Here is a 15067-nt window from a genome sequence, read left to right as displayed (position 1 = left end):
TGACAATGTTTCTACAATTCCCAAAAGCAGGACAGCTGAAGTAAAGACAAGTATAACAGATGAAGTTTAATTGCCTGAAATATAATTTTCCTATTTAGCTAGATATGTGTCCTGTGAAATAAATATAAATCTACTAAAGAACTGTCTCACTCTAAGGATAACAGTAACACCATCTATAATTGCTCAGCACTCTAAAATATTAATCAGATTGCATATCAGCTTTACAGAGCTAATCCCCTTGCCTTCTCAAAGGAGCTTCCTATTTTGGACTACACTGCATAAAACAGCTTGCAAAAGTTTAGCATCACAGGCACATAAGGCTGGAAGGGACCTCACAAGGTCATCTAGTCCAGATTTCTGCTCAAGGCATAAGCATCCTTAACTAAACCAACCCAGTCAAGTGTCCATCTAACCTACGCTTGAAAGCTTCCAGGGATGGAAATTCAACAACTTCTCCAAGAAATCTGTTCTGATGCTTAACTACCCTCATAGTCAGAAAGTTCTGTCCAAATTCCAACCTAAATTTCTTCTGCTGCAGCTTGCGGCCATTGTTCCTAGTCCTGTCCCCTACAGTCACAAAACAAGCCCATCTCCATCCTCTCCATAATCACTCTTCAGTTATTTTGAAGCCTGTTATTAAATCTTATCTCAGGTCTTCTTTTCTCCAGGCTCTTTCAGTCTTTCCTCATAAGTTCTGCCTCCCAGGTCCCTATTCTTTTTTGTTGCTCTGCACTGGAATCTTTCTAATCTGTCCACATCCTTCTTGAAGGGTCGGGCCCAAAACTGAATACAGGACTCTGGTGAGGTGAGGCCTCACCAGTGCTGTACAGAGAAGAAGAATCACTTTCCTTCATCTGCAAGTGACATTCCTATTAATACATACTGTTAGCTTTTTGTGTGTGTGTGTGTGTGTGTGTGTGTGTGTGTGTGTGTGCAACGAAAGCACACTGACGGCTCATAGAATCATAGAATCAGTGAGTCGGAAGGGACCTCAACAGATCATCAAGTCTGACCCCCTGCCATGGGCAGGAAGGAGCACTGGGGGTGGCAGGGGTCATAAGACCCCAGCCAGGTGCCTGTCCAGTCTCCTCTTGAAGATTTCCAGGGAAGGTGAGAGCACCACCTCTCTGGGGAGCCTATTCCAGGCTCTGGCCACCCTTACTGTGAAGTAGTTCTTCCTAATATCTAACCTAAACCTATCCTCCCTCAGCTTGTGGCCATTGTTCCTGGTGACTCCAAGGGAGGGCCTGGTGAACAGACTTTTCCCGAGTCCCCGCTGCTGGCCCCTATAAGATTGTAGGCAGCCACAAGATCCCTCCTCAGTCTCCTCTTGAGGAGACTGAAGAGATTCAGGTCCCTCAGCCTCTCCTCATAGGGCTGGCCACAGAGGCCCTCAGCCATACCAGTGGCCTCCTCTGGACCCTCTCCAGGTTCTCCACGTCCCTCTTGAAGTGCGGCGCTCAGAACTGGACACAGTACTCCAGCTGTGGCCTAATCAGCGCCGCATAGAGGGGGAGCAAGACCTCTCTGGACCTGTTAGTGATGCCCCTGTTGATGTGTGACAGGGTGCGGTTGGCTCTGCCTATTGCTTCGTCGCATTGATGACTCGTATTCATCCTGGAGTCAATCCTGACTCCAAGATCCCTCTCTGCCTCTGTGCTACCAAGAGGGTTAGCCCCTAACCTATAAACATAATGCTGGTTCCCTCTCCCCAGGTGCAGCACCCTGCACTTGTCCTTGTTGAACCGTATCCTGTTCAGATCTGCCCACGTCTCTAACCTATCCAGGTCTGCCTGGATGCAGTCCCTGCCTGCCAGTGTATTCACTTTACCCCACAGCTTGGTGTCATCAGAGAACTTGAACAGGGTGCTCTCCACACCCTCGTCCAGGTTGCTAATGAAGATGTTGAACAGCACCGGCCCAAGGACCGAGCCCTGGGGGACTCTGCCACCCACACCCTCCCAGGTCGACATCGACCTGTCCACCACCACACTCTGGGTGCACCCCTGGAGCCAGTTTGCCACCCATGTGACTGTGGATTCGTCAGTGCTGCAGCACCTCAGCTTGCCCACCAGAATTGGGTGGGACACTGTGTCGAAGGCCTTCTGGAAGTCCAAGAAGATGACATTGACCTTCTCCTTCACATCTAAGCTTTTTGTTACCTGGTCATAGAAAGAGACCAGGTTAGTCAGGCAGGATTGGCTTGGCACAAACCCGTGTTGGTTACCCCTCAACACCACTTCCCCTGCAAGGGCTCTCACAAATGTGGCCCTTGATAATTTTTTCAAAGATCTTCCCCAGGACAGAAGTGAGGCTGACTGGCCTGTAGTTGCCAGGCTCTTCCTTCCTCCCCTTCTTGAAAATAGGGACCACACTGGCCCTTTTCCAGTCCTCAGGGACTTGGCCTGAGCACGAGGAGTCCTTGAACAGCTGTGCCAATGGTTATGCAATGATATTCAACTTAAGACACCTTAAGATATACCATAACCTCTAGGTCCTTCTCTGTACTACTGCAGCTTAGATGGTCATTCCCTGTTCTGTATTTGTGCATGCAGTTATTCTGTTCTAATTACAGGACTTTGCATTTTGTCCATGTTGAATCTCATCTGACTGAATGCAGATCTTTTCTCTAGTCCATCTAGGTATTTCTGGATACTAGCCCAACCTTTCTGAGTGTCTATAGCTAATGGTTCTGGTCTTGGCTCCTTCTCTCTAGCAATGCTCTGGGCCACAGAGAGGGATAATTGCCTTGGAAACATTCTATTGCCTTTGTACCACCAAAGAATCCCACTGTGCTTGGATGATTCCCTTCCATAGCTGGCTGAACTGCATTTATGGATTCCTGGAGACAAGAACAACACCAATTAACCCCAGTGTAGTTGTGGTTATGGCCATAAAGTTTTCACATATTCATGCAAATCCTGTAAGGCATTTTTTTCTGGTGTAAGTCATCTTTCTCTTAGCTGGCTGAAAACATTAATTCTCTGGCCGGGAACAGCAGATCTTTCCTGCTCATTGAAGTCTTTGTGTTGTAATAGCTACAGAAAGCTTCTAATGCATTTATACTATACTGATTTTTAAGCATTTATTATCCCTCTTTGTGGTTGCATTTATATAATCTGACAGGTGATGGGTTGGAGGAATAAAAAATATAAACCACATAGAAATGATTAGGGAGTGGAGAAATCTTTTGAGTGCAATTTTTGTGAGATGGGGTGGGGTGGGTTGGATTGTGCCTTTAAATTAAAGAGAAAGAATTATTTCTCTGATTAAAAAAGCTTCTTACCGAATTCTGGAAAACATCCTTTGCTGAAAGAAATATCATCAACAGCAATGGTTTCAGCCTGTCCCTGGGTCTCAAATATCCCTCGAATGATAACCTGCACAAGGTTTAAGAGTAAATTAGGTAAAATGACAACTATGTTGTTTTGATATTCCAGAGGATTCATCCCTGACAGATCTATTGATAGATATTAAACAGAACAATCATCCATTAATTTGTCTAGTCCCTTTCTGAACCCAGCTATACTCTCTGTATCTACAATCTCCTATGACAGTGAGTTCCACAAGTTAACCGTATGCCACATTTTAAAAAGTACTTTCTCTTGTTTCTTTTAAATGTGTCCAGTTAAATTCAGTGGGTGCCCCCCTGGTTCTAGAATTCCGGGATTTTGTAATTAATAGTTCCCTCTTCATTTAATCCACACTTTCCACAATTTTATAGACCTCTATCATATCCAGCTCCCCCTTTCCCCCCACCCCAAGCCTCCTCCTTTCCAAACCAAGGAGTCCTAAACTTTTTTAGTCTTTCCTTGTATGGCAGGTGCTCTGAACCCATGATCATTTTGGTTGCTCTTCTCTTTGTACCTTTTCTAATTCTACTACATCTTTTGGAAATGCAGCGAGAAGAACTGTACATGGCATTCAACATCTGGGTGCACCATGGATTTGTAAATTGGCACGATCATGTTTTCCATTTTGTTTTCAATTCTCTTCCTAATGATGCCAAACATTTTATTAACTCTTTTGGTCACTGCTGAATATTGAGCTGATGTTTTCAGAGACCTATCTGCAATCACTCCAGGGTCTTTCTCCTGAGTTTTCACAGCTAATTCGGACCCCAATAATGTGTACATTTAGTTGAGGTTATTTTTCCTCAGGTGCATTACTTTGTACTTGTCAACACTGAGGTTCATCTGCCATTTGTTTGCCCACTCACTCAGCTTGAGATCTTAATGCAGCTCCTCACTGTCAGCTTGGGATTTGACTACCTAGAATAATTTAGTATCACCTGCAAACGTGGAGATTTCATAGGGCTTCTCTCTTTCCAAGTCACTGATGAAATTGGTGAACAATACTGTGCAGTTTCTATTAGAGACAAAGGAGCTCAAATCATGCAAAAATGTATCCTGGAGGATTAACAGCCAGGCTTCTGCTATTTTCTGTAGCTTTTCTCAGTATAGCCATATACCCTAATCACATGTAAAACAAGAGCTAAATTGGCTCCAACCTAAAAGCCCCACACAAAACATAATAATCTACATTATTTTCAACATAACAAATTTTGGATCATAGTAGCTGAGGCAAGGCAGATAAGTTGTTTCTGAATTAACAAAGCCCATTCTTCAACCAGGGTCCAAAAATAACAAAATGAAGTCTTTTTCAGTTTTTGGAGTTTACCTCACACAGAGATGGAGCATTAGCATAGTAGCTAATACTATTCTAGCCTGAAAACATTTACTAACAATATGTAAAAAGAGTGTCAGGCTGCAGCATGGGAAGCAAATCTCATCAGCTATTCTTCTCTACTGCATCAGAAATAGTTTTCTCCTATCAAATTATTCTGTCCTTTTAGATCTGTGTTAAAGTAGGGACAGATAATGAACGAACGTATGTGGCAACACAGAAGCAGGAGGAGGAATACCAGTCAAGACTTCAATCTTTTACATAGTCATCCCCCGTCCCCTGTCCCCCCTACCCCAATCCAGGCACCAAAGTGCAGAGAGCAGGGGCTGCATGTCTACAAAGAGGTCAGCAGGGAGGAAGTGACTGGAAAACAAAGGTAGGGAATGGGCAGAGCCTTGGCTTCTTCCCTATCCTGCAATACAGTGGGTGGGAGGTGGTGAGAAGGGAGAGGAAGGAAAGGAAATAAGTAGGACCATTCTCCCTTATGAATAACATACTGAAGAAAAGTACAACTGGCAATTGTGGAGCAGCTGCTTCTTTGGAAATAAGAATATTGTCAAGAAAGAATGCCATCTTGTGAGCTTGTACTACCAGTAGCTGAAAAATTGCAATACAGCCGAACAAGAGCCAAAAAGTCCAAAAGAAATGCATTTTAGTTAAATTCTGAAGTTTGGCAGGTACACACTGATTTTGACAGTTGATTTTAATTCAGTTGAAATGGTTAATTTGTTGTAGCACTGTACCATTCATTTTGATTTTAGTATTAAATATACATGATATTTGTTAGGGCTGTGCAAAGCTTCGGGTGCTGATTCAATTCAGAGGAAATTTGGCCCAATTCAGTGGCTGAATCTCCAAATCTGAATCAAATCAGGGGACCAATAAAAAGGTCCAAATCAATTTGAAGCTCTCAGAATCAATTCAGAAAATATTCGGAGGGCTTTGATGATTCAGACAGTTCCTGTCCAATGCAGCAGGGATCTGGAGCTGTACTTGGAGCTGGTAAAAAGGGGGTGGGGGAGGGAGGTGCTGGAGGAGGGAGCAGAGGACCATGGGAGGACCCCTGTCAGGCCCCATCCCCTGCCTGTTCCCCCAGCCCCCCCCCCGACCTGCCTCAGCTCCCGGTGCTTTAAAAAAAAACAAACGCCTCTACTCACTGGGTGCTGCCTAGTGGGGGGGGGGGGTGATCCCTGCTGCCCCCCACTGCCCCACAACAAGTGGGGGGCCCTGATCCCCCTCCACTCTCCCAGCCCCCCCAGCTGCTCCACCCACTCCAGCTCCAGCACTTTAAGAAAAAAAAAATTTGAAAAAACCCTGGTCTCACCAGCTCCTGCAGTGGCCTCGGGGCTTCAGGGAGCTTGTGGAAGAGCCCCCACATGGCAGGGGTCGCAGTGGGGGGGCAGCAGGGATTCCCCCCGCCCGCCAGACAGCACCTGGTGAATAGGGACTTTTTTGTAAAGCACTGGGAGCTGGGGCAGGTGGGGAAGCCATAGGGTGGGGCTGAGGGAGTGGGCAGGGGTGGGGCAGCTGGGGGAGCAGAAAGGGGCTGGGGGCTGGTAGGGGTCTCCCCATGGCCCCCTCCTCACTCGGGGATTGTCCCACACCAGGCAGGAACTGGGACAGTGGGGGGTGTTGGGGGACTCATGCAGAGCCCCCCATGCAGCTTGGGGCAGTGGGGGGGAGCAGGGATTTCCCCCCACCCGGCGGCACCCGCTGAGTAGGGGGTTTTTCTTTTTTCAAAGTGCTGGGAGCTGGGGCGGGTGGGGCAGCCATTACTGGACTGGGAGAGCTGGCAGGGGATGGAGCCTGTGTGATTCGGAGATTCAGCAGGAGCTCAATCTCCAAATCAGTTTTGGCCAAATCGATTCAGGACAGTGATTCGAATCACCAAATTGAATCACTGTCCCCCCAAATTGGCTGAATGTGAAGTGAATACTAGCTACTTTGCACAGGCCTAATATTTGTTAGGTTTAATATTTGTTAGGTTTACAGTAATTGTAATATAGTTTTAAATTTCACATTTTTGCTCTGATTTAGTATGAAAACAAGTTTTGAAACCTTCAAAGTTGTACAGAATGAAAATTCCATTTTTCCTCCAGTTCTAGTTTTCAAATATAAAGTGGAGTGATTTATGAGTCAACAAAGATATCTTGTTTTGGTTTTGCTAAAATCAGAGATGGTTTCAGATCCACATTCTACAGAAATGATGTATGCAATACAAATATCCTACTAAATTCTATCTCCCTTAAAATAAATGCAATAAGATTTTGCGCACACATACACTTACTATCTATACAAGAATTAAATGTACAGTGTGAAGGTACCTAGCTTTCTACAGCAATTGGCATTTATGGCATTCACTCAAAGTCATCTGTCTTCAGGCAAATCCACTACTACACGTTCACTGCTTTCCTTGGTAAAGGAAAAAACTGCTTAAACCTCTTTAACAGCCCAGCTCTGCTGGATTTGCAACTGTTTTGCACTGCTGAAGTTTTACAAAACAGCTGAAGCATACTGGTTAATCCAGCTCTTATTTTTCAGAAATGCAACAGAGGCCTTCCTTCAGGATATAGGTGATTTCAGTGTATTGCAACATAGCAAATGCTAGAGATTATCATAGGAGAAAAGCATGAGAGATTAAATGTAGGAAAAACAGAATAAAATAAATTAAATTAAATAAAAAACAAAAAGAAGCTTTTTTTGAAAAGAGATGGAGAGTGGAACTTGTTGAGAATCCAGCTGTCTAAAGATGTGCTGCTGTACATTCCCCTGGTTAGTCTGATTAAATGCTGCCTCTGCTCAGAATTTTGTGAGGCATACTCTCACAAAAGCATGACATACACATAACTCTTAGCAGGCTAGTCAGGCAAACAAGGTTAATGGCTAATCACCAATATTCACCGTACAGGAGACTATATGGTCAATGCCAGTTAGTAGCAACACATCAGTGTGCTAGTACTATGCCTAAGTAATTGCTACTGAATACTTGGTAGGGAAAATGTTCCCAGGAAAATGTTGTTAGCAGGCAGCTGCTGCTCTTAGCTAGTGCTGTTGCCAACAAGAAGATACTACTGTTGGCAGCCTTGTTGATTAATATAACAAAAGGTTCCCAGGAGGCTCAAATGTGTCCCAAATCCCTATTAATCTCTTTAAAGATGAACCAGTTTTATATAGCTGGTGAAATTATTTTCAAAGGTTAATATGCATCATTCTGATATTTTTAATCCATTGCTGCATTATAGAGCATATGGATGAGATTAAAAAACAATGAACAAAATTGTATATTATATGCCCAGTATTCTATGGTGGTTTGGATTATGCAGCTTTCTTTGTCCCCCAATATAAAACTGATTAAGGGGGGGAAATATTTTCCTACAGGAAATGTACAAGTTTTGATTCTAGGATCTCTGTTGTCAGGGAGGTTTTCACTGTCAAAAGTCAGCAGCATTTGGATTCATTCTAGAATTTTAAATCTTTTCTAACTTGAAAAAAATGCCAATTCTATTTTTTTATGTTTCTTAACCTCACTTGACTGACTTACTCTATGAAGGGAGTGATCATGCTAAGTTTGTACTGGACATCTCCAGCAGCTAAATGAAAGCTCCAATGGCCTTTCCCAAACTCAATGGAGTGGATACCCTGCCCTATTTAACTTAACAGCCAAACCAATTCCTCTCAAAATTTAGGCAACAAATATTAAAAATTTACATTTTTGAACAGCCAAGCCTAAAAAGTTCTAGCCCAAAAAACTGAGAAAGTAAAAGTAAAAATGCCTTAACAAGCATCACAATAGTCTTCACTGTTGCCAACACCTATTAATACAAGCTATCTATTAGCACTGCGTGAAATTTTGCCCCGTGTTTTGTTTTGAAGCTGTTTTGATGCGTTTTGAGTTCAAATCAGCAAAACTGAAACAAAACAAAAGCCTTCAAAACAGCTTCAAAACAAAACAAGGGCCCTCAAAAGTTTCAAAACATTTCAAGTTTCAAAGGCAGGCTTATTTGGCTTCAGCGCTGGTACCAAACAGCAGCTGCAGCCTCCTGTCATTGGGCAGGCAGATTGGGGGTTTGCCCACACCCCCAGGAGGGCTGCAGGGGCTGTGCTGGACTCCTCCCAGGGTGTGGGCTCCCAATCTGCCTACCAGATGCCAGCTGAGTGGCAGCACCAATCTTCCCAGCACTAGGTACAGAATAGCCTATGGGTGAAATGTCAAAACAGTGAAATGAAATGAAACTGAATAGTGCTTTCTAAATTAAATGAAACTTGAAACGAAACACAATTTCACTGAAATGTCGAAATGGAAGTCGAGGTGGAACGATGCTGTTTCACACAGCCGTACTATCTACGTGGTGTCATTGATCACTACCATGCATGTAATTGTACAGCGTCTGGGAGTATGAGAATTTCTCCTTTTAGTGTAACTGGACAGTCTAGTGTACACCAGAGTCTCAACCTGGTTAGCACAGCAAAACCTGCAAGGTCCAGTGAATTATCAGGTTTCCCACACAGGCAACTCTCTCTATACAATCCAACTGCCTAACAAAAATACAAACATCTGAGCATCCCAAGTATGGGCCTGAATCCCCAGGACTGCATCCAGTGACATATTAAGATCAAATCTCCATCTGATAAAAAAAGAAATGCTAGTTTAGTAAATCAGATTTGCAGCATATAGGAATTATGGGCACAAGGAGCTAATCAAAGGGCTCTGTTAGCCAAAAGATATACCAGATCCATTTGTGGATGGGCAGTTGAAAGTGGTACAGATTTCAATATATCAATAGTTCTTTCCATATGCCAGAAGCTGTAATGGTTCCTGGGAAATTTTCAATGAAGCATTTTTTGCCTAAATACGCCAATATCAAAACTGAAACTTTTCATGGGAAAATTAAGGTGTATGCATGATTTTACAATTATATATATATGTATACACACACACACACACACACACACAAACACACACACATTACACACGCACACACAAAATAATTGAAATATCCTCTTCCAAGGAAAGAAAAACTTGATGATTTAAAATTATGATTGCCATATGCACTAACAGTCAAAAGTGTTACAAAGAAAATGTACTGAGTTCTTAAGAAAGTGGTCACCTGAGAATGTCTTTGGGTTAAGCACAATAAGTTAATTTCTCATGATCAACTCGTTAAGTGTAAATAGCCACATTTTTTCTCCAGGGTATCTTGCATAATGGTAGGAATATTATACAAGACTATATTTTATAACTAGGAGGTTGTTGTTATTCTTTTTGCATAGATTTTGCATAGATTAACATATGAAAATGCTGACACTATTTGAACAAACTTTCAGAAAGTCACAGTTATTCTAAGTAAAATCCTATCTTTTGTAACAAAGGCTCAAAGCTAAACTTAGTGGAACCTGTCAGCCTTTATAAACTAATACATCTCTAGAGAGATTCACAGCCAAACATAAATAAAATAAAGTTGTAATCCAACAAAGTTTAGGTGTGTGTTTAGTTTCTTTTCCAGTTTGATTATAAAAAAAATGTGAGCACTAAAAGGTGTAAACTTGGACAGACTCAACTTTATGAAGATATAGGAATGATTTTTTTCATCTAAAATTGAAGTATATTTTTAAGTGTGATTCACCAGATTAGAGCAAACAATAAATATACCAGTTTTGAATATAGTGAGAATATACCTGCTTACACTATTTTCTAGATACAAGATAATTTGTATAGTTACCCTTACTCTACATTCCACTTTCTCCATCATACATATAAATCATAGCAACCTACAAACCTTAAACTTGTCAGTGCTATTGATTGTAATTATATTTGTTCTCCACTGATTGTGTTGCCTTCCAGATTCTTGCCAGATATTTTCATAGGAACCATCACCATGCTTTTGGAGTTCCACCATCAATTTTCCACTTATATGACCAATCCAATAATAAAATTTAATCTAGAAGAAAGAAAAAGTCTTATTATTCTGACCAATCATTATGACAAGTAATAAAATAGAAGGAAGGCATATCCCAATACCTGACAAACATGACTGCTATCAGTAGGAAGGAAAACTCTGCTTTTTAAAGTTGCAGGAGATGAACTCACTGTAGACAACAAAGAGAGGAAATAGCCTGAAAAAAAGAATAACTTTTTGTTAATATATTTTTACATACATCTATAGAAGATACTAGAAATAATGTACAATGCATTAAATCTGCCACAATGGAAGAAACAGATCACAAATTGTATTGAGGGGCTCCTCTTTATGAGGGCTGCAGTATATATTAAATTATATATAAAACTGAAAAACAATAGTATTAAGTGTGCTAAATTAAGCACTCATAGTCATTGCCTGAATTAAGATTACCTGTTCTATTTTAATTTGGTCTGCTACTGCTCATACATCATGATACAATCTTTTATCATATGATCACATACAGTTTTATCCATTTGTCTCCTATGTCACTTGATGAGCAGAATGGACATTGTTTAGTTATTTAAAAGTTTTTTTCACCTTCTTACTCAATGGGTGACCCCACTGAATACTGTTCAGTACTACTGAATATTATTAGCATGTTATTCAATATATTCAAATCTTGTTTCTGAAGTCAGAATTATTAAGTTTTTCATTGGCTTTTCTACTGCAGTATTCTATTACTTTTCTATTGAAGTAGTGTACTGTAATATCTGAGAAACTCACAGAAATTAACCTATTTTCCCAGTCTCCCTAAGAGCACTGTAAAGCTATTATTGTTTTCTCAGCCCAGACTAAAGAATGTCCAGTGAAGACAGAGGTACAAGCATTAGGTTTAGATAAACCTAACCAAGGTTAGGTCAACCTAAATGGCTGGGCATGCAGGTGTTCACAGGGCTTAAAATCACCTTGAAAAGCTAGGAACAGAAATACACATAAACCAGTATAAGTGATTGGAAAGTGTTCAGATCTGTAACACAACAGAAGTTCAGTGAACAGAAATTGCTTTCAAAATGGCCAAAACCAATTTAAAATAACTGGATGGATGTAGTATCAGACTTAACTGATTTAAGTTAAATTGGTTTAGTGAACTTCTGCCCTGGATCCCTTCCAGATCCCTTCAAGTTAACTCTCAGTCCCCCAGCATCCAAGAATGCTTTGCACCTCCCCCACAATCTCCACAGCGCCCCCTCCCCCCGGCTTTGTACAGCCTTGGCCCAAGTGTCTGCTCCACCCAAACAGTGAGGCACTCTCTAGTGCTCTCAGATCTTCTGATTTGGGCCACTGCAGGCATGTGGCTGCATTTCTGGAATCCAAAGTGAATGTCTGCTCACTTGCTTATTGGTTCAATCTATGCAGTTTAGACTAAACTGTGCAGGATTGGATTAATTCAGCCTGAGGCTTTCTGACTGTCTACTTAGCCCATCTGATATCCCCAGTCTAAAGTTAGCTCAAGTTAGAAGTGAACTAATTTTAGATTGACCTGGGTTATTAACCTGATCTGGCAAAGGCCTGTATGTATTCACAGCACAGCCTTGGGGCTAGAAAAGTCCAACTACTTATCCCAGCCCTGGGGCTGTGCTGCGTGCTGTACCTACCTACACTCTACCCTTACCAGGCTATTTTTAGCCCACTGACTACCTCCTCACTTTCGGACTGGTCAATTGCCCCCCTCCTCCCTGTGGATCTACCAGGTCCTTCCCTCCCCAAATTACCTTGGTTGCCTGGGTCGCTCCCAGCACTAGAAAATGCCTGCACTTGCCACTCCCAGTTTAAATTTAGGTGGCTAAAAATAAACTGCCTAAACCTAAACTGGGTCCTGTAAGATTTTGTTCACATCCAAAATCTTTTGGAATTTGAGCTGTGAATCTCTAACAGCTTCCTACTGAGCACATGCAAACTTTGATTTTCAAAAACTCATAACTTGTCACAAATTTAGACAGTAACTGTGAAAGATATATCCACTATAAGAAATACTACTTGCCATTAAATTTCAAGTTTTTCAAAAGTGCACAGGCTATGGAGCTTATGAAAGAAAAGTTTCTAGAATGTTTAACATGAAATCAAAAACAAAGAAACAAAAAACCCACTTCCTTCTAGCCTGCTTGCACATTGATTAAATGCCCTGCCTTAAAATGAAAAAATCCTCAGAAGTAATAGAAAAAATTCAGCTTAAATGGCTATAATTTAGCAGACTTATGAACTGGAGAGACCTGGGCCTTTAACAGAAAATATCCTGAACCCTTCATAATAGGTAGTGCTATTAGCCTTGCCTTTAATAACAGTGCTTCTGCTAAATGGGAATTCTAACACTTTGGATAAAGCCATAATTAAGTTTCACAAATCATGTGGGTATCTCTCTCTTTCAAATAAATCTTTTAACTGTGCACCAGTAAAAACTGCTTCCAAACTCAGTCACTAAGATAAGGCACTTTTTAGAAAATTGTGGGGGAAAAGTTTAAGCTAGTGATTCTCAACCAGAGTGCCACAGCACTCTGTGGTGTCATCGAGATCTTTTTAATGAGTATCACATAATATTAGAACTGTTAGGTGAACAAACACCCTATATGTGATTCACAAGATAAACCAGAGATTTCAAACTACAATACTTAGTGTCAAAAACATTCTGACCTGTTGTAGTCTTTCTAAAATTGCCACAGTAGAGTTTGTCTATTTTTCTTAGCGAAAAAAAATGAGTGAAAGCTAAGAGCTGGTATTTTCTGAGGAGTAACTTCAGTCTAAAAAAGGTTGAGAACCACTGATTTAAGTCACAAAGGCTATAGATGTTAGGAAAAACACTACATAGTTAAAAGGGCCTTCTGGCTCTTATAATAAGCACCAAGGACATGGGGGTAGGAGGGAGAAGCAAGCTACTTATGAAGTCTCAAAAATTCTGTAATCTCTATTTTCATATTGATAAATATAAAAGAAACAAATGTTAAAATCTATTCTTTCATCACTCTCTTCCATGCTGTTCTTTTCTATAGGTATAGGTAAGATTTCTTTTTTGGTGGAAAAGAAATCTTAATCACAGTTCAAATAATTGTGTACTGATCTTTTGCTGACTTCCAATATTGACCCAGCACTTCTCTTGATGTTCAAATTGATTTTCAAAACAGACTCCCAAAACACTTCATGTAATAAATGAACTGAATAGAATGGATTAATATGTGAAAAAATTCTAGACACTACCAAGATTCACTCAGCAAAATTTAATTAATCAGAAAGTTTGAGCTGTGACAATCAAACAGATTTCACATTACATAAATGAATGATAAAAATTGCCATAACCTGAATAGCTTAGATTTACTGCTACAATTTGAGATCATTAAGGAAATGCTGCTGAGGAGCTGGTTGTGTCTTTTGTTCCAGTGGAAATCATTATTTTATATGAAAGTTTAATAAAATTGGCCTGCATGTGACTATAAAGACACTGTGGCAACAGCATTGTAGTGATATACCATCCCAGTGGGTATTCCCAAAGGCATTGTCCTCATCAAAAAGGCAAAATCCCAACAAGTTCAAGTGGAATTTGTTTGTCAGTGTACCTCTTACAAGGCTACAACATTATCTTCTTCTCAAAAGAGGGTCACCTCTGCTGGTTAGTACAAAGTAGTGACCTTTCTGTCAAATTATCCTTGACACCCCACCTACTGGAAATATCAAGTGTACCTGGTTAACCTTTCCTTGTTCTCTCTCTCCTCCTGGAGATGAGGATTATAGATATGCTAGATGCTGCATAGGGGAACAACAGCTGTGTTCAAATGTTCACTTCTAGTGGTGGAAAATTCCCATCACTAGAAATGATTCTAGGAGAAGGAGCAAGATCCAGTCTGCAAGTGCCCCGCTCTTTTGCTTCTTATGCCTTACCCAGACCAGTGTGAGAAGCAGGAAGGGGGATCTCAGCACTGATCCCTCTACTTGGCTCCTGGTGCCTGGGAGCAGAGCAGACTGAGCCCCATGGCCCCTACCCACTCAAGACACCTGGGACTCCAGTGTGAGGAGTGGGCAGGGGCTGTGCCCTACTGCCCCAGGGAGAACCTTCACAGGCATGGTTCCCAGCTCAGCTGGCTTCCCCCCAGCCTCCCCAGTCACTGACCTTGCTCCCAGGACCAATTTATAGCTGGTTCTTGTCAGGTTACTGTTTTCCTGGCGTGACCATTTTTGCTCCAGGACAAAAGCCTTTCCTTTCTTTTTCCCATTCAAAACTAACAAAGTCATTATAGTTACTCAGACATAAGATGCCCCCCCAATAATTAGATTCTATATATAGAACATTTATAAATCTGTTAAGATTTTCCAGGTATAGAATCTAAATATTTGAGATGCACCTTGAAATTTTCCCCCTCCCACTGCTACATCAGGGGAAAAAAGGTCTAGGGGCTAGGTAGCCCCCTTGCTCTCTGCCCTCTGCAACTTCTTTT

At 41.4% G+C, this 15067-nt stretch overlaps 1 protein-coding gene across 1 annotated transcript in view; it reads right to left on the bottom strand.

Annotated features, from left to right (window-relative positions):
* Nucleotides 1-14864, bottom strand: part of MALRD1 (MAM and LDL receptor class A domain containing 1) — a 500931-nt gene extending 486067 nt beyond the window's left edge. The window contains exons 1-4 of the mRNA XM_090049813.1: nt 14786-14864; nt 10706-10800; nt 10464-10625; nt 3287-3380 (exon numbers count right to left, since the gene is read on the bottom strand). Of these exons, the coding sequence (XP_089905939.1) occupies nt 3287-3380; nt 10464-10625; nt 10706-10800; nt 14786-14864 (430 nt within the window). The remainder of the gene's footprint in view (nt 1-3286; nt 3381-10463; nt 10626-10705; nt 10801-14785) is intronic.
* Nucleotides 14865-15067: the final 203 nt, after the last annotated feature.

The sequence above is a fragment of the Crocodylus siamensis genome, chromosome 5 (assembly GCF_052110815.1).
Source record: "Crocodylus siamensis isolate JL-2025a chromosome 5, ASM5211081v1, whole genome shotgun sequence".
NCBI classification, from domain to species: Eukaryota; Metazoa; Chordata; order Crocodylia; family Crocodylidae; genus Crocodylus; species Crocodylus siamensis.
The sequence above is the reverse complement of the archived record's forward strand: the minus strand, read 5'-3'. Positions and strand labels throughout refer to the sequence as shown.